Below are 27,201 nucleotides of genomic sequence, written 5' to 3'. Positions count from 1 at the left end.
TTAAAAATTTAATGCAATGAAAGAATATCTCTAAAACGAAAAGGTATATAACCCGTTCAAACAAACCAAACGTGTTGCTTGTTAAGAATCTCAACAGAGGTTCTCAGGCTGGGTAAAATTTACTGATCTGTCTTTTGAAGAGCATACAATTGAAGTCAAGGATACTTTTGCAGGGAACAATTTTTTTGCTAATCAAAAGTGTTTAAATTACCAGCTGGTATTTTTAACATTTCGGCATTCTCGATAGTTTTGACTAGTTTTTTTCCGTTTGAAAGTTTCGCATTTTAATATGTATTACATTTCTGACATGTTCAACATTATTTTAACATACTGATAATTATTCAAAATGTCAATATTGCAATTGACTTATTTGATTTTTTTTTACGTTTTCGGCGATTTTGACATTTTTGACACTTTTAACATAGGTATTTGATATTTTCGACAGTCTTAATATTTTTCGATTTTTGACATATTGTGACATTTTTGACATAAATACGTATACAGTGACGTGTCGATTATATCAAGACAAAATATATTTTCCCGTGATATATTTGAAACGTGATATATTTGAAATATGTTTATTTACATGAAGAAAAAACGGTTTCTTCTGTATAAACGACTAAAACGATATTTTACGGTATTTTACTTAACTATACCTTTTGAACGAATTGAAGTATAATACAATATTTAACAAACACACTAATATCTTCAAGGTACTATTAATGAAGTGCCTTTTTCATGGCAGTTTCAAGTATTTTTCGTGTAGATAATATATAAGCTAAATTCAAATTGTTTTGCTCAGCCTACACAAGGGTAATGCTTATATTTTCAATCGCAGATTTGTGAGGACTTTGTTCCGTGAATTTTAGTAGTTTAACATATTGAGCATAACCACTGCCTGTATCTGTTTCCATCCATTTATTTAAATCCAGTTAGGTATTCGAATCGCTTTCATGTGAACTGCCTGATCAGAAGAGCATAACTACAAAATTACCAAATTCTATCAATGCGAGATACAAATAACATATTTTGATCCAATTTTATATTTTTCCACATAATTTTGATAACAAAATTGAATCTGAATGTGTTATAATAACAAAACCTGAAATGGAGTAGATCTGAAATAAGTCTAACTCATTTTTCGTTTCTATCAAAACCTGTTGTTTCTAACAATGTTTGTTATTATATTGTTCTATATACTATCTTATTTTGTTAGAAAGCTAATACATTAGTAACAAATTTTATCACATTTAAAACACAGCCTGTAAGGTTTTTCCCGTAACAAACTAACAGCTTCTGTTACATTTTTGGTTTTTCTTTCTGATCGGGTGTCCATTGGTTATTTTGACATTTCGACTGTCAAAAAGTTCTGTGTGGTAAGCTCGTACTTCTTGCTGTTTCTGTATAGAGTGTCCTTCTCGGGACGTTCCGGGATGGAGTTTCCCATTGAAATTTCAATTTCTCGGGTTTCCCGATTACCGGGATTTTTCTTATCAAAATATCGGGATCCTGGAAAATATTTTCTGCAATGAAAATTATTGGTAAATTGAGTCTCTGTGGTCCCCGTGGCTCTGTGGTTAGCGATGTTGGTGGACTAACTCTACCATAAGGTTGTGATATCGGCTTCGATTCCCGATCAGTCGTGGATGTAACGTTGTACTTATCCTACAACATGCAAAATGTGCCGAAAACAATATCGATAACGAACTCTCTCAACTAATCTAGTTGATCGAGACCGCATTAGCCCCCCAGGCTAGCGTGCGATATTGTTTTTAATACCGGACTGGACTAATGATATTGGTCAGATTATAACGATCACTTCCAATAGTGATAAGTTATCCGGACCTAGCAAGATTGAAAAGGGATTATGTTACAAAATATTAAAAAATTGGTCGCAGTGACGAAAATAACCAACACAGGAAAAAAATGCCTTCCATAGGGTCCTTCCGGAAAAGATTCCTCCGAGGCTACTAGTAACCATAGAAACCGGCAGATTACCCGCATATCACGTACTTCAAATGTATCGAGAAAATCATGCAAACAATTACTAACCTTTGATGATTTCTGCTGGTTAGTAGCCTGAGTACAGATACTTGCAAAAAACCCTTACAAAAACTGTTTTACACTGAAAAAAAAAAAACGTTACCACCACGAATGTGCACGTTTTTTTGTTTTCGTTTATTATTTCCGCCGTTTGACTTCTTCATATCGTATATTTTGACTCATATATCTTCTAATGCTTCTAAGCTAAGGCGTCGTACACAAATTACGTAACGCTAAAAATCTAGATTTCAAACCCCCTCCCCCCATATGTAACGATAGGTAATGTTCGATATGACTCCCCCCCCTTCATAGTGATTTTACCGAAGCCCGTCTAGAAATTATCTTGAGCAATAGAGGGTTAAACAGGTGTATATTTTACCACGGTTCATTTTAATCACAATTCCCCTATTTACAGGCCAATAAATTTTGTAGGAAGTTTTCCATGTTTTGGAAAAAAAATGCTAATCAGGCTTTTGGACAGCTTAAAATTAGAGTCAAATGTACTTCTCCGATGTGAATTATCTATGTTAATCAATTTTTTTTTTGGGTTAATGGGCATAATAAAAAATTTTCAAAGAAGTCGATATTTTTAACGTTTTGACAATTTCGATTGATTTGACAAGTTTGATATTTTTACAGGGTGCTCAATGAGTTCGAATATACAAAAAGTTCGTACTTTTTGATGAGAAACTCTTTGTATCGCAACAGTTGCACAATGTCCAAAATGATCGGCTGTGGGTGCCGACGTTGACCAACATCGCTCCGTCCCACATAAACATTCCACGATTTCAGTACGCCGCGTCGGTTATGGATTATGGGACCGCATAAGCAGGTGTGGGAAGCTCCCACTGGTGTTTATCGAGAAATCCGTGAAAATCAAAGCCGCGACGTTCTGGGAAAGGTTGTGAACCCGGCATTTCGAGACCTCAACGGGACGGTGCACCGGTGAATGTTGTCCAAGTGTGGCAGAATTTGACTGATTTTCTCGATATTAGTTTGTGGCTTACTAGCTCCCGGACTTTAATCCTCTGGACTTTTATGTATGGTCGTACCTGCTGGCCAAGCAGAGCGAACATAAGGTATATGAAACAATCTAAGCAGTGCATTTCCGAGATCTGGGACAAGATGCCGATACTCAATATAAGGTACTCAATAAACTTTGCCGCAATAAAAAATTTCATTTTTTGAACAAATTTTTTTTACATTCTTGACATGTGTAATTTATTTGATAATTCTTGAATTTACCAACATTTTGTACATTTTTGATATATTTGACATTTTTGACTTATTTTTTTTGTTTACAGTTATTGACATCTATGACAATATCAGTAATTTTCACATTTTTTTCATTTCAGATATTCAAAATATATAATTTAGGGAGAGAGACAGAAATGTGCGAACCTCCATAGCTTGGAAATAGATCGTCCGATTTGTTCTAAATTTTGTTTGTTTGTTGTGTTAATCTTAACACAGAGCATTTTTGTACGGCGAGAAATATTGTAAAATATTGAAGGTAAAACTAAAAAAAAAAGAAATCGATTTTCCACTACAAACAGCAGTAGTAAAGATAGAGGACATATTGCGTTCTTAGAAGGCGTTGGCAGTTGTAGTTATTTGTTTATCAATTGACAACCTTCACTGCTGCTAGAAGTTTTTTGACGTAGGACTACGTCTTACCGCACTATATTGGGATACATTCTGCGGAAATTAAAACCAAAGTGTGACGTCGGAATGAAAGATTTCAAACGGCCATACTGATGTAACCACATTAGTTAATATGTCGTCACAATAGTTAATATGTCGTTGGATTGATAAAATGCTGGACAATTTTTTGATACTTTAATTATCATTATCATTTCATTGCTTAGCAGTGAAAATCGAATAAAAGTTTCAAGGTCGAATTTTCACGAACAATATACCAATCATATGCGAGCACGTTTAGCACAGACTTCATGAGTAGACACCAACTGCCTGCTGCAATGTCCTCTATATCAGCGGCAAACAAAAATTGACAGAATCTCCCCGCCCAATAGGTCAACCTACGTTAGCTTCCATGAGCCTAGACTTTTTTGATGTCTTGAAGGTGAAGCGTTTTCAGGGAGTTCGTAACCACTTCCTTTATCAGACAGTTTAACGATCTGCTGTTAGAATGTTTTTAAAACTGATGTCTTGAAGGAAAACGAGGTGGCACAGGCTCAGTACTGCACCGATCCATGTATGAATGGAGCGCTTGTCACTTGTCGTCTATCAGTGCTGTAGAACTCGATATTCATTTGTGTGCAGCCAAGCCAAATAAAGACTACATTGTCGTTGTCGACGCACAGTGAGGCGTGTTGGGCTAACGCGTAGTTACCGTGTTGCGACTTGGAGGACAATCGAATTGCCGTTTGAATTGTCTTCTTCTTTTTCATGTGCCGCCGAGAACAACAAAATTCTGTACGTGTCGGTAGAGGCAAATAGCAGGGCATATAAATTCGGTGCATTGTACAGATAACGTTTATTGCAGTCGTTATAGGAGTCGATTGATTAGATTAATTTCAATAATTTGAGAGTATCCAGAACTCAACGGCGACAGGTCCGCATGTGGCCTATGACGACCTAGATACTTGATATGATCACCCGAGTAATTAAAGACATAGTACGGTTCACAGTACTGAGAATCAAAATACCTTTCTGTTGGAGGATGTTGAGCTTAAATCAGTTAAACAAACAAGTAAACTAAAAAAATATTATTAAACATAATCGCACGTTTTTGGAACATATGTGCCAACATTTAAACGTGCCAAAAGTAAAACGTGCTCAAGTCATATATAACCTATAGAGCAAAATCATTTCAAATCGCCTGGAAATACGCGAAAATTTAATTGACCATTTTTTATTTGAATTGCACACGTATTTGGCTTAGCAAACTGAGCATTTTTCACAGGTGGAGAGATTTTTTACACCCATGAGTTACATTCTAAAAGGGCGTATGCCTTTTGGCATAGGTTTTATTCGAAGCATTGTATCCCAGAAACCGTTGGTTGTATAGAAAAACTGTCTGAGAAAGAGTTGTAGGGAATTAAAAATGCACCATAAAAAAAATATACACTGTACAAAAAAATTTTTTTTTGACCAAAAAAAATTAAAAATAATCATTAAATTCCAATTAAAAAAAAAGAGTTGAATTTTTTTTATTTTTTTTTTAAAAGAAACTTGACGTTAATACGCAACTTTTAAAAAAAAGTCCAGGATGGAAAAATGAAAAATAATTTTTTTATGGTAGATTAATTTTTTTTATAAAAATACTAATTTAAACATTTTTCAAAATATTTGTATTCTGATGATCTTAAAAGATGCAGAGAGTCATTTTGAATCAAAAAGCTCTTGGTAGTAAACATTCTAAACGCATTGGTGTTCGAGTTATTTCTAATTTAAGCTCGAAAAATCATAATTATTTAGGAAAATACACGTTTCTCTTAATTTGTCCATGGTTCTCCAGCAAAAACCATACGTTCATTGGAATGCTTGATCAAAAATATACAATTCATTCTTTGACAACAAAACGATTGGGCGAACGGTTCTCAAGAAAAGAGTAAAATGTTCTAAGTGATATAAATATATATAAGATTCAAATATTTATTTTCGAGTTTTATTATCATAAGAACATATTTTTTTATGACATAGATACTTTACATAACTAGTTTCACCTTATATTTTATATACATCATAAGTAAATGATTCGTCATCTTTTGAAAACAGCTTTGTTTTGTATTTTATTTTCGGAAATCGAAACAAAAGAGTAATACTTTTGTGTGGCAGCTATTATTATAATTTTTTTGAAAATATTGCTCCATTCTGTTACTCCTTGTTCATATTCTTCATATGATACCCAACTAAATGACATTTTTGATGAATTTTTATTACAATCATACAATTCTTTTGCGCTTGTAATGGGATGTTCATGTTCTTTAGCTAAACTTGCATTTCCTGCTATTCGTTTTAATATGCCACCAATTGCATCGCATGGGCCTTCACCATTAGAAGTCGCAAAAAATACCACTCTGCATCGATGTTATATTTTATTGCAAAGTTTTTTCTATTTTTATATTGTGAGGCAGCTCCATCAGACATTAATATCGCTTTTTTCAACTCTATTGTTGTTTTCAAAAAACTCATTAATTTGGCAATGAACACCTGAACCGCAACAGTATCATGATGGAGTACTTCCGATATTATGATGAAGCTGATATTCTTAAGTGTTCCAGATTCCAAATAGTAAACAACGAAGGGATTAATGGTGACTTGACTATCATTCCAATAACTACACGAATCACAAATTGATAAAGACGTATTTTAATTTTGCAATAACGTTTTCGTTTAATTTGCGTAAGCTTGATTCCATTTTCACTTTATTCATCTTCACAAAATGCAAACTGTTACTAACACATCTGGAGTAGTGCAATCGTATTTATATACTATTCATATACGAAAACAGATATTATAGGTGACCCAGTAGTTATTGGTTGCGTACTTTACAAACAGTTATTATTAGTAAACAAGTAGGTAGTGTTGCACGACAAACATATTATTTTATAAAACATTTTTATAAAACATTCGAGCAAACTTATGATGTATATAAAATATAAGGTGAAACTAGTTCTGTAAAGTATCTATGTCATAAAAAAATATGTTCCTAAGATAATAAAACTCGAAAACAAATATTTGATTCTCATATATATTTATATCACTTAGAACATTTAACTCTTTTCTTGAGAACCGTTCGCCCAATCGTTTTGTTGTCAAAGAATGAATTGTATATTTTTGATGAAGCATTCCAATGAACGTATGGGTTTTGCTGGAGAACCATGAACAAATTAAAAAATACGTGTATATTCCGAAATATTAATAAGTTATTGAGCTTAAATTTAAAATAACTCGAAAACCGATGCCTTTAGAATGTTTACTGCCAAGAGCTCTTTGATTCAAAATGACTCTTTGCATCATTCAAGATCAACAGAATACAAATATTTCGAAAAATGTTTAAATTAGTATTTTTATAAAAAAAATTATCTACCATAAAAAAATTATTTTTCATTTCTCCATCCTGGACTTTTTTTTTAAAGTTGCGTATTAACGTCAAGTTTCTTTAAAAAAAAAGAAAAAAAAATTCAACTCTCTTTTTTTAATTAAAATTTAATGTTTATTTTAATTTGTTTTTGGTCAAAAAAAATTTTTTTGTACAGTGTATATTTTTTTTATGGTGCATTTTTAATTCCCTACAACTCTTTCTCAGACAGTTTTTCTATACAACCAACGGTTTCTGGGCTACAATGCTTCGAATAAAACCTATGCCAAAAGGCATACGCTCTTTTAGAATGTAACTCATGGGTGTGAAAAATCGCTCCATCTGTGGAAAATGCTCAGTTTGCTAAGCCAAATACGTGTGCAAAGTTTTATAAAATCAAAAATGGTCGATATTCGACCATCGGTGATTTGGCGCGATCTTGCTCTATAGTCTCAAAATAAAATATAAAACTATTGTAGTCCTACGTCAAACTTGCGGTCGTGTCTTGGATACCACCCACCTACTTTTTAACTAAAACGTGATTAATCTGTCATTTTTTACCGAAGCGTCAATGACAGTTGTCAACCATTCGTGATTAATCCGGTGTATGAAGAGAAAGTTTTAGTGGCTCAGGTAGGTTGAATGAAATTCAACGATAATTTTTGAATATTCATCAACCAAAATATATTTGAACTCTTAGACATCTTAGAATTTTGGAAACCAATATACCGCTAGTCATAGAACCCAAAAGTGAATTACCGTAATGCAACGCGATTCAACTGCAGAGATTTTCTTGAAACAATTGTTAGCGATTGGCTACGAAGAAGTACCTGTTAAAGTTTTCATCGGACTCGATTTCAAAAAATTTGTACCGTGTAATCTCGACGAAATAGAAGTTCACTCCAAAAACCATTCAGAATTATGTAAACGACATTGGTTGCTGTAGGTGAATAATCAAAAAAGAGTGACCAATTACCCAACGGAGCTAACAAATTCTGCAAATCTTCTAGGAATGGCGCGACGTGATTTTTTTTATTCGCGTCAGCTTTTCTCCAATTTACGAGAAAATTTTTGTTTTAGGACAAGGTAGTTTCATTTCAACCCAATGGAAAAGTGCCAGTTGTGGTTTTCATCTATTTTATTTCCGCAAAACTTCAAGCGTTTGATGACTCAGGAGCTCATTACAAATGTGTTTCCGAATATCGTTCAGAACCATGTATACCACGGTCACGTGAATGTGAAATTTTGGCAGTGAAAAATTAACATGACGACGATTTGAATTTCATAATTCCGAAAGAAATTCCGGATAAATCAGTAGATTGTTAAAATAGTTTAGAAGAAGTAATCAACTATCGAAAAAAGTTCCCTAACTCTTCTAGATAATCCAGCAATTCCCTTATTTACAGCAGTGGTTAAAAGTTGAAAACGTCATTCTCACACCTAGAAGCCTGAACCAAACAAACTCATGTAATTGGACAAGATTGTTCGTAAACATCTTAAAACCAATGTAGTACAATAGACGATGCTTGAAGGCGAGCATGTTCTCATTCCGAAAACGATTTGACTTTTGTGTTTAAACGTAATGTTTGGATTTGAAATAAGTTTTAAAAATCGCAAAGTCAATCTTTGGAAGTCTAGGGATCAATTTAGAATTCCCATGCTTTCCACACGTCCTGTAATATATAGGAAAATCCTCCTGTTTATTTATTTTCGAATAATTGCTTAGAAGAAAATTAGACTTTGCTGCATTGATTTGCGAACGGTTATAAGAAGGAATGTCAAGAAAGTAAAATTTCACTCATTGTTTATTTTAAAACTAAGCATCCGTCCTTGAGACATTTCAAATCCAATTCGAAGAAATTTGGCCACTAAATACTACACTGAATATTCGATGTAAAACATAAAAAAAAATATTGGTTTACTTAACATGTTGTGTAAGTTTTCAATTATATCGATAGAATCATCCTTTAGTATATTCAGTACGTATATTTTAAAATAGCTCGTTAGTTAGTAAAGGTTTACGAAAATCACACATATCGAAACTATTGAGGTGAACATTCAGTTCTTTACAGAGAAAAATCTCTCGCAGTCTCAAATGGAGAGAAACAATCTTCTATTCAGCATTCTTCTGTATACCAAGTGTAACATCTAGGTTAATTTACGTTGTGGCCTAAAAAAAGTGGTCCTGCATGGAATCCATCGCTGTAACCATAAAATAGACAATGGTAATTTATTGCAGGGAAAAAAATCTTTTTATAGAAAGGACCTCAACCAATGCTTTCCAGCGGCCGTCCCGAGGAAAAACGAACATAACATCGGTGGGAGTGGTGTACAAAAAGGCAAAAAAAACTCAACCGGCGCTTGATTTGTTAGCATGCACAATATGTGTGCAGTTGCTGGTTCCGAACGGTGAAAATCTTCTGCGTTCCGTTGGTGGCTGAAATTGTCATGAAAATTTATGCGCACGGCAACTGCTGCTACTGCTGCTGCTCACCTAGTGGCCTAGTATATCTTGTTTATGTTGGCGTTGAATGAGACCAAAAAAACAAGCGAGATTCTTTCCGGTATTGGTGGCCTTCTGCAGGAGTCCCGCCGTGGAAAACGTCACACCTTATGAGGCGCACCCCTTCTTCACGGCGCATTAACGTCAACCGCAACGTTCGTGGAAATTCACCCACTGAGAAGAGACAACTTTTCGCAAGTGTTGGGATTTCGGCGATTGGGAAAAAATGGGAAACTGATCTGACAGAAAAGTTATTTAGCCGGTTTTCTTTTATGTTTCTATTTGCGTGTGCTTTTCTGTACTCACACATGCTGAGTTTTCTCATCGATGTGATGTATTTCAATCGGGAAGTGACAGCTCACCGATATCGGGTACCAGCGATGAAACTTCTGCTTGGCGTATGAATTATAGACAGGAGAATTTATTGACCGTTCTGAGTAAAACTTTGTACGCGTGCGAGGTCTGCGTAATGGCAATATCATTATTCGATTGGATGTGTAAGAGACAAGTTGAAATTGATATCGAAACCGAAACAGTTTGGGCAAACCGACGATTTACGTCGGTTTGCCCAATTGTGAAATATGAAGTTAAGAAAAGTTAAAGAAAAGTTAAGAAGTATCACATTTGGTAAGTAGTTAATAGGGTACCTCTCAAAAATAATCAAAGCCCAAATGGAAACGGCGAAAAAGGCGCACTACGCAATCGGATTCAATTTTGCAATGTAACAAGCAAACCTTGGTGCTACAATCTGATTCGGAACTTGACCTTCTGTTTATTGACACACAGACTTCGCAGCCGACTGTTTCGTGTACAGAACAATTGCAGGGCTAGCGCTACGATCCTACTGACACTAACAGTCTCTCCCGAGTCGAGACTCGAACCTACGATGACTGGCTTGTTAGGCCAGCATCGTACCTCAAAACCAGATGGGAGAGTTTTGCAATGTTCGATCGAATAAATGCCTGGCAGTGCAATATGAACGACTAAGCAGTCCGGTGTGCTGCGCATATCGGCTGAGTTGTTGTTTTCTAAACTGCAGCGCGATTTTACGGAATCAAGCTCCGGCATAATTATCTGAACTCGTTTCGTTCATCGTTGGTATCGAACAGAAAACATCCCGGAGCTACAAAAGTCGAAATCCATCGATGTTTACCGCCGCTGGAAATAAACCAGCATTTCAGTGGCGGAATTTGGACTCAACAACATTCAATCGACAAGTAAGCAAGAAAGAGAGACAGGATTTGCTTGTATTTATAATGAGATCGGAGTAAACAAACCTGTTGATAACGGCAATCGTTATTGTTTGCAGAGATGTTTGAATTGATTCCGATAACCACAGTTTTGTTTACAGTTCCCAAAATGTTGGCCACATAACTGTGCGCACAGCCTCTTTGTTGGGGATTCAGTAGTTGAACAATTTGTAAAGGGCTGAGAAATACAAATACATAATTATATTTTTTTCGAATCAGCTCATAGAGAAGTATGTAGGAAATTCATTAAAGCGTTGAAGAAAAATAAAACACTAATAACTTATAATATTTATACAATTTATCAAGCTATCACAAAGGAGAGCCGCAAGGTTACAGAGTCCGCTTTGGTAAGCGGGTGGTCGTGAGTTCGAATCTTGGTAGAATCAGGCCATTTTGGTTGTCAAAGGACTTTAGCATGGTTTTATTCTCAGGCTCTCTAGCACAAAACCTTCCTTCAATCTGAATTCTACAGTACCCCTGTTGACTCTTCCTTCTAACAAAGAAGTCCCTGTTGCAAGAAAACGGTTGTGAGTAACGTATGGAAGTTCTCTCCAGGGAATTGTAATAAGGTGATATTGTTAGGATGGACAAGATTGAAACAGACAGATAAAACTTTTGCACACAAGCACGGATATGAATGATAGGCATATCACTTACTTTAACAGTGATACTGTCAATAATACGAAGTGCGGAGCACAAAAAACACCTTAGAGCAGAATCATTTCAAATCGCCTGGAAATACGCGAAAATTTAATCGACCATTTTTGATTTGAATGAAACTTAGCACACGTATTTGGCTTAGCAAACTGAGCATTTTTCACAGGTGCAAAGATTTTTTACACCCATGAGTTACATTCTAAAAGAGCGTATGCCTTCTGGCATAGGTTTTATTCGAAGCATTGTAGCCCAGAAACCGTTGGTTGTATAGAAAAACTGTCTGAGAATGAGTTGTAGGGGATTGAAAATGCACCTAAAAAAATATACACTGTCCAAAAAAAAATTTTTTTTACCAAAAAATATTAAAAATAAACATTAAATTTCAATTTAAAAAAAAACCAGTTGATTTTTTTTCTTTTTTTTTTAAAGAAACTTGGCGTTAATACGCAACTTTTAAAAAAAAGTCCAGGATGGAGAATTGAAAAATAATTTTTTTATGGTAGATTAATTTTTTTTATAAAAATTCTAATTTAAACACTTTTCAAAATATTTGTATTCTGATGATTTTAAAAGATGCAAAGAGTCATTTTGAATCAAAGAGCTCTTGGTAGTTAACATTCCAAAGGCATTGGTTTTCAAAATATTTCTAATTTAAGCTCGAAAAATTATAATTATTTAGGAAAATACACGTTTTTCTTAATTTGTCCATGGTTCTCCAGCAAAAACCATACGTTCATTGGAATGCTTGATCAAAAATATACAATTCATTCTTTGACAACAAAACGGTTGGGCGAACGGTTCTAAAGAAAAGAGTTAAATGTTTTAAGTAATATAAATATATATAAGAATCAAATATTTATTTTCGAGTTTTTTTATCTTAAGAACATATTTTTTCATGACATAGATACTTTACAGAACTAGTTTCATCTTATATTTCATATACATCATAAGTAAATGATTCGTCATCTTTTGAAAACAGCTTCGTTTGTATCTTATTTTTTGAAATCGAAACAAAAGAGTAATACTTTTGTGTGGCAGCTATTATTATAGATTTTTTCAAAATATTGCTCCATTCTGTTACTCCTTGTTCATATTCTTCATATTATACCCAACTAAATGACATTTTTGATGAATTTTTATTACTTTTCTGATTAGACCAATCATACAATTCTTTTGCGCTTGTAATGGGATGTTCATGTTCTTTAGCTAAACTTGCATTTCCTGCCATTCGTTTTAATATGCCACAAATTGCATCGCATGGGCCTTTAACATGAGAAGTCGCAAAAAAATGCCACTCTGCATCGACGTTATATTTTGTTTTGAACTTGCAAAGTTTTTTCTATTTTTATATTGTGAGGCAGCTCACAACATTTATATCGCTATTTTTCAACTGTATTGTTGTTTTCAAAAAACTCATTAATTTGGCAATGAACACCTGAACCGCAACAGTATCATGATGGAGTACTTCCGATATTATGATGAAGCTGGTATTCTTGAGTGTTCCAGATTCTTAATATTAAACAACGAAGGGATGAATGGTGGCTTGACTCGAAAACCAATGCGTTTAGAATGTTTACTACCAAGAGCTTTTTGATTCTTTTTCTTCTTTTAAAATCTTTTTTTTTTTCTTTTAAAATCATCAGAATACAAATATTTTTAAAAATGTTTGAATTAGAACTTTTATAAAAAAAATTAATCTACCATAAAAAAATTATTTTTCAATTCTCCATCCTGGACTTTTTTTTAAAAGTTGCGTATTAACGTCAAGTTTCTTTGAAAAAAATATGAAAAAAATTCAACCCTTTTTTATTTTAAATTGAAATTTAATGTTTATTTTTAATTTTTTTTGGTCAAAACAATTTTTTTTGTTCAGTGTATATTTTTTTTATGGTGCATTTTTAATTCCCTACAACTCATTCTCAGACAGTTTTTCTATACAACCAACGGTTTCTGGGCTACAATGCTTCGAATAAAACCTATGTCAAAAGGCATACGCCCTTTTAGAATGTAACTCATGGGTGTAAAAAATCGCTCCATCTGTGGAAAATGCTCAGTTTGCTGAGCCAAATACGTGTGCAAAGTTTCATTCAAATCAAAAATGGTGGATATTCGACCATCGGTGATTTGGCGCGATCTTGCTCCTTAGCTATATCACAATAGATCTAATCTTTAGTCCCAGTGAAATAAAGCTATCACAAAAAGAACTAACGTTATTATTCAATATATCTTGATAAAATTTAAGAGCTATTTCCAATGTAATATTTTACATAAATGATCAAACATCGAATAAAAAAAAAAAAAAATTTATCGGCGACAGACAAAAAGATAATAAAATCTTTCAAGGCGATCGGGCCTTTTCAGAAAGTTCACAACACTTCATTAACAAGGACTTGGTGACTACTGGTTCCTGGAAAACATCCAAAATTGTCCAAGTACCACCTCATATGAGTACTTCCGGAATCGGAATGATGCCAAGAGACCTGAAAATAACTCTAGATGAACCGGAAGTCATCATCTTGAATTTGAGAATGTCGTCCGAAGTCGTAGATCTTCGGTCTCAGGGCAACACTTTAATTCCAGAAATGCACATATTCGAAGGGGGGGGGGGGGGGGTAGTCGCCATCTTGAAATCCAAAATGGCGTCTGGGGTCACTTTTCATTTTCTGAGCATCATTTCAATTATGAAATTACACATATTGGGAAAATTCGATCAGTCAAGGATAATTTCTAGAAACCGGAAGTCGTAATCTACACGCAAAAGTTGGATGATGCGAAACCAGTGAAAAAACGTGCGTTTTTGGCGCAATTGTTAATGTGGTTTGGAACTAGTACAATGATTGCGTGTTGGGCATAACGCAATTAATGCTCTAGCGTTTTTTCAATATATTTGTCACCTCCAAACTACTACACCTAAACAGTTTCAGCTGGTATCAAGCAGCTTTGCAAAGCGAGCGAGGAGCAAAACCTTTCTCCTCCTTTCTGCTTGAGAACGAGACACATGCTACGCTTCTCAAGTCTTTTGCACACACGCTTTCCCCTGAGTAACAGCAAGCACGCATCGACAGTATGAGTGAGACTAACAACACTGGCATCTAGTATGTACAGCACGGGTGTCTCGCTCATTTTGTAAAGCGACGAGACATCGTCTTGCGCGTCGCAACCCGAACCGAAAAAGAAGCGAAAGAGCAACCTGCAAGTTATGTGTGACGTATCTAGTCTCGTCGCACGTACATGGAAAATCTACGAGCAAGAGAGAAAGAGCAGTCACTAATACACTCGATATGAGAAATAAAGTGTCGGTATATGATACATATTCTGATTTCAATCTATGTCAATTTATTGGCAGTACAACTGTTGCGTTATGCGTTTCACACATTTATTGTGCGATTTCTGTGCAACATTTGTGCGAATCGGGAAGACACAATGATTGTACAATACTTCAACTTTTGCGTGTAGGAATTCAAAAAGCATATCACCAAAATCATTGAAATGGTCTGTGGAAGTAATTCTATGAGCCTTGAATCAATAATTGTAAGATTCTTCTGGAAAATTTGTAAAACAATGAAATTCCTTAGTTTTGGAGCATATCTGCAGAAAACCGTGTCTTTGATACCACTCTGCTACTTGTTTGAGAAAAGTCTCATTTTCGTTAGGAATTATTTAACTACTCTAGAAATACACGAATATATTTTTTTTGAATTAAAAAAATCCATTCTAATCAGCAGTGTTGCCAGATATGTTGTTTTTGCATTCGAATAATTAAGTTAGATATTTAGATATTATTATTCGTAGGCGAAAACGAAACACTGCAGTATCTTCTTGACAAATTCTCAGAACTCGGTCTATATCAAATCAATCATGTCAAAAACAAACAAAATGCATATTTAGACCTATTTTTCACAAACTGCACTGAAGACTTCTGTGTAGATGCAACATTGACTCCCATCTGGAAAAATAAAGCATTCCACACAGCAATTGAATATTCAATAGTAATGAATAACACTTCGTACCCTAGCGACTACGAGTACGATAATGTACCACAAAACTGACTTCAAACAAGTCAAACGTAGACTACGCATAATAAATTGGCGTAGTATAATTTGTAAAGAAGGAAATGTAAACGACGAAAGTACAAAATTTTATGAAATAATTAATCAAATTATATCAGAAATTGTACCACTAAAAAAAGAAGACGTACGAGCACCAACAAATATCCAGTGTGGTTTAATCCACAATTAAAGAACCTAAAAAATAGAACACAAAAAGCACATCAAATATACAAAAAAGACAACAATAGCGAAAATCTTCAAAATGACCAAGAAATAAGCTGTCAACTTGACGCAGCCATTGGAATTGCACATGAAAAACATAACGGTAAAATCGAACATCAAATCAAGTCTCGCCCTAAGAACTTCTTCAATTACGTAAAACCCAAACTAAAGAGTAACAACTTTCCATCACGAATGCATCTTGACAATAATGTAGGACACACTAGTAATGAAATATGTAGTAGGGTGTCCCAAAAAAAATCGATGTTGAAAAAGTCAAGGTGCTCAGCCCTAAATTGAAAGATAATGTTATTTATAGCATTTTTGTAGAACATTTCGACTTTCTAAAAGGTCGTTTTCAGGTTGCCCAAACGTGATTTATGAAAAAATGACTTTTTTAAGCTACAAACCCACTTTTCGCACTTTTTTAATTCTGTTCGATTCCTACATTTTTTCGTACATTTTTTATTTTTGTGGGGTTGTTTTCGAATATTTTGCATTGTTTGGTTCAGCATCGCATTCAATTATTTGACTCACAGAGCCCACTGAACATATTCCAGAATGAAATTAATGTATTCTACACTTGGTGCAACAAAAGTCTATTGCAACTCAACATTAAAGAATGTAATTCAATAGCCTTTGGCAGAAAAACAGTAGCACCACCAACAGACATTTTCTTAGGGAACCAACCAGTAGAAAAATGCAAATTTGTAAGGGACCTAGGCGTAGTCTTAGACTCCAAACTTACATTCATAGAACTTTATAACACAATAATCAACAAAGCAAATAGTATACTGGGCTTTATAAAACGCTTCGGACGTAATTTTCAAGACTCATACACAATCAAACTATTATATATTACATACGTCCGACCAATTCTGGAATATTGTAGCATTGTATGGAATCCCTATATTGTAACACATGAAGAACAATTTCTTTTGTACGCGCTTCGTACGCTGAATTGGACAGCATTTCCCTTACCATCATATGAAGCACGCTGCATGCTTATAGACATACAAGCACATAAAAAACGCCGCGAACTTTCAATGACATTATTTCTCAACGCGTGCAGTCTTCCAAATTATTATCGCATCTAAATTTTTATGCACCCAGTCGTCAATTAATAAATCGTAAAATATTTTCGGAAAGCTCTCACAGAACTAACTGCTCAAAAAATGGCCCAATAAATCGCATGATGCGTCACTATAATCAGCACTGCGAAAATCTCGACATCACTATGGGCAAAATTCAAATCAAAATACGACTAACTACTAGAAATAATGTATAGAATATAAGAAAACATTGTATTATTATAACTGTAGTCTACATTTGCTTGACGAAATAAATAAATAAAGACATGAACTTAATAACAACATGAACTTAATAAAAACATGAACTTAATTTCGGCTTATGACCAAAGTTTGATTTTTAATTCGGCATTTCGATAGTACTCCTGAGAAATTTTTGCACGAAAAACATTTTTCACTTCGAGATATTATGAGCAAAACTCGAGTCAAAATATGTTTACGTAATAAAATTATATTTTCTATAATTATAGGCAATCTTTTCTTCGAATTTTTACATCTGCGGATATTTTATATCAATTAAGATCATCGAGATTGCATTTTGAAGCAAAATACTCACGAAATATAAAAGTATGTGGAAATTGAGCGACTGTGTTTCCAGATCTACTTGATGCAAAGAATTGGCTCAAATCAAATTCAAACATCTTTTCTCTTTCAATAGCCGGACTTTCATTGAAAATTGACACCGATGCTGACACCGAAGGTTGTTTCAATTTGACACAGTGAAAATGCGGTTTTCGACATTTTTGTTTGAAGAGTTGAAAATTTGCAGCCCCGGCTGAAAACCCAGTATTGTTCACAAAATCACTGAGCAGTGGCGTAACCAGAATTCTTTTTTTTTTGGGGGGGGGGGGGGGGGAATGGATGGTTTGAGAGTATTGAAGTGAGAGTAACCTAAATCAATGACTATCATGTAGCAAAACCACGGAATTAGAAAAACAGTAGGTCGGCACAATCACGTCACTTACTGTCAATGCGGGGTTGCGTTGTACGAATTTGAGCTCGGTAGAATATTGAAGAGAAAAAATAGAGAACAAAGTAAACCGACGATACCGCTCTTCGCATGTGCTGTTTAAATAAATTGTTGGCTGATTCAGTCAATGCACAGTGGTCCAGGAACGCAATCTAGCGGAACCAAAATAATAACTCCGGATCGTGTTAGATTTTTGAGATAGTGTTCTGGGCAATGTTCATGAGAATACCCAAGGAATATTTATATATGAAAATATTTGTACTAAACGTGTACTAAACTAGTACTATTTTTTTTCTTCATTTTTTCAATAAAATTATAATAAAATTGTCGAATTAGAATTAAAAGCTTAATTGCCGGAAAATACAGCTATATATACACAACCTACAGGTATTCCTCGTTGTAAAGTTACCTCTTTATATTGTAAATCGATATAACGTTAAATATTCCTGCAAATAGTTTTTGAATTAAACTGCCACCATCCGCTTTCTGCTGCTCCAGAAAGAACCGTCCGTTTTGCCGGCCAACGCACGAATGAGAAATTCAATTCGATGGCGTGCGTACCGGTAGAGTTTTGGAATGTAAGTGATGGTGTGAGTTTAGAAGAATACGGAATGGCAAGGAAAGTAAAAAAGCATCGGAAATAGAAAAAGACCTCGAGTAAAATAACAACAACAAGTCATAATAGTCATAATTAATTAAGTATACGGGTTTTTGAGGAAAAATTACACGTTTATTAAAAATAGTAAGAGGATTGTATCCAAAACACGTACGGTTGGCATACGTGGAACTGTATAAATTATTGTTCATCATGCTTTTCAGTTATTTAATTATGTCAGTGCGGATTTCGTACGCGGTCTAAGCATGATGCATTTATGCGATAACTGACATTTGCAATTGCATCAGTCGGATTTTTTCAACGTTATAACATGTATTTGGAAACACTTAGGTAATGAATTTAATAAATGTACAACTGTTATAAAAAGCCGTTTCAGATGCGCAATAGTGCGATGTTCACCACATTTCTATGCTTCTGTGCATAACCGGTGGTATATATGGAACTAATCGGATTACAAACAGAAAACTGTTTTTAAAAATTCACAGCATTTCGTTAACAAGGATTTAACGTCTTAAATAAAAACGATTATAGTTTGACATCACAGTTGAACTTCGAACTTCGCAATCACGTCTGCCACCAGTTAACGTTAGCAGTAACAAAGTTTTATCTCAGTCGCATAACGGCAATATGCAACACGCAACAGTTGCACGCTTGGTTTCTGCTTCCATCAGACACGAGAAAAATTTGAGTGTCTTCCTTCAAAGCCGCATAACGACACGATACGTGTTATATTGTTGCGTTTCTGATAGTTCAATCCGGTCCGGAATAGAAAGCGAACTCGTGATCGGATTGCTACTGCTTTTCCAATTGTTGTTAAATTATTTTACTGGTTTTCAATTGGAATGCTATGTTAATTATTAGAGTATAAATTTTTAAGTTTTAGTATACACCTAATTTGACGAAATGTATTTTATTCCAACAAAAAAAAAACAATTTATTTAACCACAACAATCTAATAGAAACACTCAAACCGCAAATTTCCAGACTAACCAACACTGTCCTTTGTGGTTTAACCGAACGTACAGGTGCAATAATCCAGCATAGATCCAAAACATAAAAAGCTTTTGTTCCTTCTAATAGGATAAAAAAGTCAGACATTTGATAGAGTGCTTTTCAGGTGCTATTTATTTGGATGCAAGGGAGTGAAGAATATTGCGGAAGCATTGTGGCAAAATTCTGGGTTGACAGAAAGCCGGAAACATTGCTCGCACAATGGAAACCGAAGAACAAGCCAGGTCTGAAAGAAAGTACGTAACTTTCTGAGAATGAGGCAGATACTTCAATGGGAATAAAAACAGGCTTTCAATCAAAACAAAATAGGATTTCCTCACTGTGAAGAACGAGAGTTTTCTGCTTAACAAAAGAGAAAACAATTTACGCCTATCAGTACGCATGATTGGAACTTAGATTATTGCTACCTGTAGTCTAGTGCTTACTCATCAGATCAGTTTTCTCACCCGAAAATGTTTCACGTGCCAAACAGCGCTGTTCAGATTTTCTTAGCAACGACCACGCTAGTTGTAAATATCATTTGTTAATTAAAATGTGTACAGATATATAACTTACCACTAATTACATGTGCATACACGCTGGATGATTTGGCCATGGTTGGCACACACGTGTAGTTACCGGTGTCGCTTTGCACCGCTCGTTTTATCTTTAGTCTGCTCGGTGAAACGCCAGTACGGTAGCGAGGACGGATTGTTGTTCCCCGGGATAACAGCCATCGTAGGCAACCAGGCAACAGCGGCCGCAGAATCCGAATAGGGACGCCAGTACATCCAGCACCGGTTGTTGTTAGGTTCGGTTAGTTCGCCGGAAGGGTCCGTTCGTTGGTCGTTCGGTCGGTTAGCAGGAAGTTAGACAATTGTGTTTCGAGACCGAAAGAGGGAGATAGAGAGAAAAAGAAAATGCTACATTAGAAAGTTGCACCAGTCGGTAGAAGGGGGGGGGGGGGCGTGTGAAGGAGGGGGTAGTGCGATGCAAAGAGGAACAAAGCGACGATCGCATTGTACACGCTTTGCATACGAACGAGTTATACTTTTGCACTTCTGGAACGTTGCCGCCGGTTAGGATGGAATTTAAAAAAAAAGCATTCTGTCTGTACTTTATGGTAAACGGAAGTCTTTGCCGGTTTGTGGAAAACGATGACAGCGCAGAGGAATCCTGCCGTCGGCGAATGTACCGGATGCAGGACGGTTATTGTGTGAGGTCGACAGGAAGATGGGAAGGAAATTTATAAGATCTTTCTCATTTAGCCTCGTATTTTCATTCATTCCTATTGTCTGACAACAGCTCTAAGCAATCTTTGTCCTGTTCGTCGAGAGTAGGAAAAAGTCAATGTTTCTACTTGAGCTCAGTAATGTATTACACATGAGGCCCTCAGGGTGGGGCGTCTGGGGTACAATAATACCTGAAGTATACATCGAGCCCCCTCCGTCTGTAACGTACAATATATTCGGTATTTTACAAAAGTTTCCTAATCTATCTGAACGACAGACGTATGGAAAGCTTCAAAATAGAATAACTGATTCTTTCAATAGATCTTTCTGATTGAAAGTCTGAAAATCTATATCCGGGTAGTTTCTTTTATTGTGTCTGAAAAACGAATTGCAAAGTTTCGCTGGATTCGATGACGAGCTGAGAGGAAACTGCAAACCAACGTCAGGCTAGACCATGTAAAAAAGTCTGCCAGTTTGGGTGGGTTGAAATGGGGGAGGGATGGAATAATCCCGCCGATTTAGGTCACACAGGGACGGAAGCTCTCATAGAGTCTTGAGATGTTTCACTTCCCTTTCAACTAAAGTGAGTGCACTTGTGCGACTGGAAAATGTGAATCTTTTATCGCTCCACTTCTTTGCCGTGTCGCATGTACGATCGCTCGCTGCTACTTGACAGAAACTCACTATAGCATGAATATTCCTTAACATGACAGAACCCGTTTTGCCTCTTCGGGATGACATAATGTCGAAAATGAAAAGCTGACGACTTTCTTCAAGTCAACAGCCGTGAGAGCGTCGGGTGCGGTAACCGTGGCCAATTGTGGGGCTCTCGCGGTAGGTTGTTCGGTGGCGGCCGTCTTGTAATCAAAACTTGTTGGCTACGTGATTATGTTTCAAGAATCAATAGCGTAAGTCGAGGTATAGCATGGCCTGGCTGAAGGGGATTGACTAAATTGAAAAAAAAAACAGTTTTTCAATGATATAGTCGAATTGAGGGGAGTTTTAAAGTAAGGCTACTTTTCTCTTCCCCATAATGGGGTTAATGAGCGTATTACGTTTTAGGAGAGGAAGATTTCGTTTTATTATTACGTGGAAAGGTTTCTTCGTTTCCTTCATAAGGATTTGTCGCAGGAGCAGTTATTTGCAGGCGACAAAAACACCCAACGTTTCTTGGATTTAAATCATAAGAAAACCCAAGTTCCTTGATTTTGAATCCTTACCAAAGCAAAACTCGCCTAAAAATGGCTTGTCTGATTTTCGTCGAGCGATTCGTCCAATAAGGCGTCTTTAAAGGTTCTACGTAGGTTTATTTTTAATCCTTTTCCAGTTTTTAGGATATTTATTAATATAAAGCAATAATTTACTATCAGCTTGCTACACAGAGAGACAAATGCCTATATCTGGATTGAATGATGTCTCTCTTAAACTTCAATTAAAAAAAAAATTGCCTGTAGATATCTGCAGAATTTGTAAATCTTCAATAAATAAAAGAAAATCTATACATATAACAATGGAGTTCTGTCTGTCTGATCCATATTGATTTGGAAACTATTGAACCGATTAACAGGAAAATTCGTATGCAGGGGTTTTTGTAACCGGGAAAGGTTCTAATGATAGAACAAATGAAACACAAAATTTTTGCCTAACTCGAGAACTAATCGAGCAAATGAACCCAACAAGAAATATTTCAGGGGTAGTTGGATACCCCTCCCTGCTCTGGAAGGGCAGGCTCTCATACTAACGAAACACAAAAATGCCTTGAATGATCGATAACACTTCTAAACACGAGAAAACTAACACAATAATCTACCCTAAACTGATTTCTAACAAAACAAAATTGCAAGCTGAACAGAAAATAGGAACATAATTGAAAAAAATCATGGAATGGTCGCAACAAATATAATTTTTAATAAAGTTGCAAACCGCTCGAAGAAATCAAATAAAAGATCAAAAACAAAAAAGATTTAACAGTTAGTGCAGTATGGCTGAAGGCTTCTGTAGAAGCTTGATTTGAAACATTAAAAACTATGAAAGTTAGAAAAGATTTCAAAAACAACAAATACCCAAAATTTTATTCAAGATACATAACAATGTGTCGACAAGCAAACTGACTGAAACCATTATAGAGAAAGTAAAAAAATACTTCCAGTTTCTGTTTAACAAGTTCTCAGGAAAACTGGAAAATCCAAAACAAATAGCAGCATCAGGAAAGGGCAAAAAGCTACTATCAAAAATTTATCCCAAATTAAAAAAAAATTTATAAACGTTTCTAAAAGGTAGAAAAAAGCATGCAGAAAAACTTCCCTGAAATCCGGCAGAGGTCGAAAAGAAAAAGAGTTGAAGAGGTTGTTTATAAGACACGACCGCAGAGTTAACGTAGAATACGACAGCCTTTCTTATGTCAATGTATTTCTTGGAATAGGTTTAGGAATACACTCAATTGGGGTTAATCAATTTAATGGTCTCTCTACTCCAGATGACGTTTACCTCTTAAGATGTCTTAATTTAGGCAGTGGCTACGAAGAGGCTATAGACGAGGGCAAATAGTGCATTTCCCATCTATAGTATAACAGTTCAAATAACAATTTTCTGCATTTTACTATAGCGTAGATAATTTTACAACTGATTGCTGCAAATAGTAAGACTTCAGCGAAAAATTATGTGACTCAGCGTGCCACTACCACTACTGTCCGCTACTAATCCACGCTACCTTCGCCTACTGCCATCGGTGTTGATGACCGCTGCTGCTACCTGCAGGTAGTAAACTGACTTGCTTGAGGAGAAACAGTCTTTTATATAGCTCAAAGAGTGCATTCTCGGCTAGTCAAGGTACTCCATTCTGTCGTCCCATTTAGGGAAAGGCAGCAAGCGACCAATCAAAAGTCAACATTTACGTTTCGACAATGTTCAACAATTTTCAATATTACAATAGTTCGAACAGTTAGAATACAATTTTCTGCATTTAGACGGGTGCTTAAATGATTTTCCAATCGATTGCTGCAAAAATGACAGAAATCGGTTGGAACTGTGACTGTGTTTAAAACGTTTGAAATTGGACAATTTTCGTGACGCTCTCGATGTTTTCGGTTTCGAGATTAGATCCCTGTATTAAAGTTGGGTCCCTGTATATGTTGCCGTAAGACGTATTTTACGTCAAAAATTTGAATATATCCCGCAACCACCTCTCTGAGGGACGTTGTTTTGATGTTCTCCGATTGTGCTGAAATTTTCAGCATTTGTTTGTCTTTTCAACGTAGGAAGTTTTGCAAAATTTCAATTTTTTTCATTGAGGTTGAGTGGGGTAAAACGGCCCTTGAAAATGATGTGACAAAAACGTCCAAAAACTGAAAAGTGCAAAAACTCCTGCTAGACTTGATGGATTTTTCTAAAAATTTGTAGTATTATTCTACACTAAGAGTACCTTAGAACCCATGGTCACAATATATGGCAAAGTGGTGACATGCCGAAATAAATGCATTTTTTTTTTAAAATTGTAAATTTTCAGAGTCATCCTACTTTTCTCAACAACGCTAGAAAAATATCTGAATATAGCGTTTTGTAGGACAACTCAAGAGCTTTAATGTCATGTATAAGCCAAGTGTGCCAAATGGGGTAAAACGGCCCCAAAAGGTTTTTTATCAAAAAAAAAAACGTCAAAATCACTAAAATCACTATATTTTCTGCTAGACGCAATAGATTTTGCTGTAAATTTGAATAATCACTCTACCTTACCAGAACTACCTACTTTACCAGAAGATACGCCATTTGGGGTTAAACGTTCCTTGAAGAATTTTTTTTTCGAAAGATGCCATCAAAACTGCAAGAACTCGGGTTAGACTTGAGAGATGTACTGATAAGATTTAGATTATTACTCTAGTTAAATACGAACTTAAGGGTAAGAAGAAAAAAGTGGCAAATAGTTCTACACAACGGAAAAAAATATCTTTCTTGGAAAACACTTGGCGATTTCCGGGGTGCTATTTTCTCTACAGAAAACGGTCCAGAACCCGAAGTTAGCATTTTATAGAACAACTAAAGAACTTTCATTTGATGTAAAATTCAGATGCATCATTTGGAAACTGACTAAGAACGACCAAACATTTTTCTTGAAATTTTCACTCAAGTTCAAGAAAAGCATCAAACAAGATAGAAGATATTATCGTTATGAGCATGAGCATGAGCATGATTGACCGCCCGCGGTTGCTACTCCGTTATTGCCAGATCAGCTGTAATTACACAAAGAACCAACAGATGATGTTTGGGACCAACATGCATCCTCAATGTGTAAAAACAGGTGACCTAAATCTTTATATTAGGCAATACCAGCGCCGGCCGCATCCGAATGCAGGTCAAAGAAGGAGTTTGTATAGGAATATGTTGACATGATACTCGCTTTATTGGAAGCCGAGAACACCTCTGCACTTCCACGAGAAATCACTGGGATGTTGGATAAAGGGGAAGGTATTCAGCAGGGTTCGTTTTGGTAAACGATGCGCTAATGTCGGGTTCTTCAGAACAAGTGCCGCGTCTAAAAGTTTATTACATCCGCCACGATATTCATAATGTGATTCGAACTTATTTAGTTTGACAATGTAACACCGCAACAATAAAACTTACGCGAGGATACAGGATTTTTGACTAAACCGAGACAACTTAAAATTACCGTATATCTCCTCGTAAGGTGATGCTCTTTATACCTAAAACAATTGCGCGTTGTTGATCCATCTGAAGATAATACGACCTCATGGAAGGTACCGACGCGGGGGTTGAAATGATATTTATCGACTCAACGAAATCGACTTTGATTTCCGATGTAATAATTTAGATGCAACGCGCGAGCAGTCTCCGACTTAACGTTGATGAAGATAAGAAAGATATGATGAAATATCTGGGTTCACTTCGCGAAATCACCACACGCCGGAAGTCCATATATCAGCAAAACTCGCCCGGGCTGAATACGCGTTTACACCGAAGCGTTACGAACAACCGCTTAAATCCCCCCGGCCGACACATACGCGCAGGAACTCGGCGTTTACGTCGATTATCTCTTAACAATGTACGCCTAATATTCCAACCGTTATGTATTAAATTATAAAAACAACGAAAGTCTATTATCCCAAAGATTACATGACTTTTCGAACATAACTAGTGTCATACGAACAGGTTGTCTCTCAAACTCACAAGTAACAAATTTCATAAGATAGAAGATATTATCGTTATGACGAAATACTAAACTCAAACAATACTTTACTTCATTTGCTTCAACAAAAGTCAGTTTCCAAATGATGCATCTGAATTTGATATCAAATAAAAGCTCTTTATTTGTTTTATAAAATGCTAACTTCGGGGTCTGGACCGTTTTCTGTAGAGAAAATAGCACCCCGAAAATCGCCATCCAAGCAAAAAAATTTTGGTCATGTAAAACTATTTGTCACTTTTGTCATCTTGCCCTTAATTTGGTATTTAACTAGAGTAATAATCTAAATTTTCAGTAAATCTATCAAGTCTAACCCAAGTTCTTGCAGTTTTGGTGTTCTTAAAAGGTCCTAAAAAGGGTTCCTTAAAAAGGTCGACAGAGTAGTAGAACTAGTTAGCCGCATCGTAGCAAATTGCGGAAGTAGCAGCAGCAGGTTGCGCCAGTAAGCAAATCACATCACGTGCCTAAGCAGCAGCGAGGTAGCACCAAACGTCTCGATATGCCAGTTAAGGGCTTCGATCTTCTTTCCGCAATAAAGTTTTGCTTTATCTTGTCAACAACACATTCTGTGCTGAATCCAAGAAAACACAATCTGTCGCGGCCGTCTTATTTCCTGAATGCGAGAACAGCTTTTACAGATTTTGAACAGCAAAATATCTTTCTCAAGGCAAATGAACAAGTAATTGAATGCTAATAATTTGTTGGCAATAACACAAGCATTCTATGCTGGATCCTAGCAATCAAATTCTGTCGCGATCAAAAAATTTACTCTGCGATCAACATAACCGATTTTGAACAACAAACTGTCCTGTTCTGTTAGAACGCCTTAACAAAGGTGATTAATTCGACTTTACAGGAATAAATTGAAGTCAATTCAATCTATCAACATGAACAAAATTTCGTCGTCTCCCAGCTGCTTAGTTACAACATGATGCAACACGCAACAGCGAGCAAACGAAGTCGCTTGGTGTTACAAACCGCAACAGGATACGGGTTAAAATCGTTGCGTGTGTGAGAGCACCATCGGTGTTTATTCGCTGTATACAAAAATCAAATGCGCATTGTGAGATAATTCGTCTAAAGAACATTAGAGAATGGTAAAACTGAACAGAAAGGCGTGGCCTATTTCGTACCAACAAATCACTTGCCCTGTGGTTGGTCACCATGTCTCAGAAGCAGCGCGGTTCTCAGCGTATGTGGCTTCTCAGCGTGTGTCGTCAGACTGCCGTTATTGCCCCGCTACTGAGGCAGCATCTAGGTTGCCATCAGCAAATCCAATTTTGAGCAGCAAAATTCCTTTCTCAAGGCAAATAAACAAATATTTGTAGGTTAATCATTTT

At 35.8% G+C, this 27,201-nt stretch overlaps 1 protein-coding gene across 1 annotated transcript in view; it reads right to left on the bottom strand.

Moving 5' to 3' along the window:
- Positions 1-27,201, bottom strand: part of LOC129725971 (zwei Ig domain protein zig-8) — a 264,625-nt gene that overhangs the window by 37,764 nt on the left and 199,660 nt on the right. The window contains exon 8 of the mRNA XM_055682461.1: positions 20,009-20,106. Coding sequence (XP_055538436.1) covers positions 20,009-20,106 — 98 coding nt within the window. The remainder of the gene's footprint in view (positions 1-20,008; positions 20,107-27,201) is intronic.

The sequence above is a fragment of the Wyeomyia smithii genome, chromosome 2, assembly GCF_029784165.1.
Source record: "Wyeomyia smithii strain HCP4-BCI-WySm-NY-G18 chromosome 2, ASM2978416v1, whole genome shotgun sequence".
In the NCBI taxonomy this organism is placed as follows: Eukaryota; Metazoa; Arthropoda; class Insecta; order Diptera; family Culicidae; genus Wyeomyia; species Wyeomyia smithii.
This window is presented reverse-complemented; position numbering and strand designations above follow the sequence as displayed.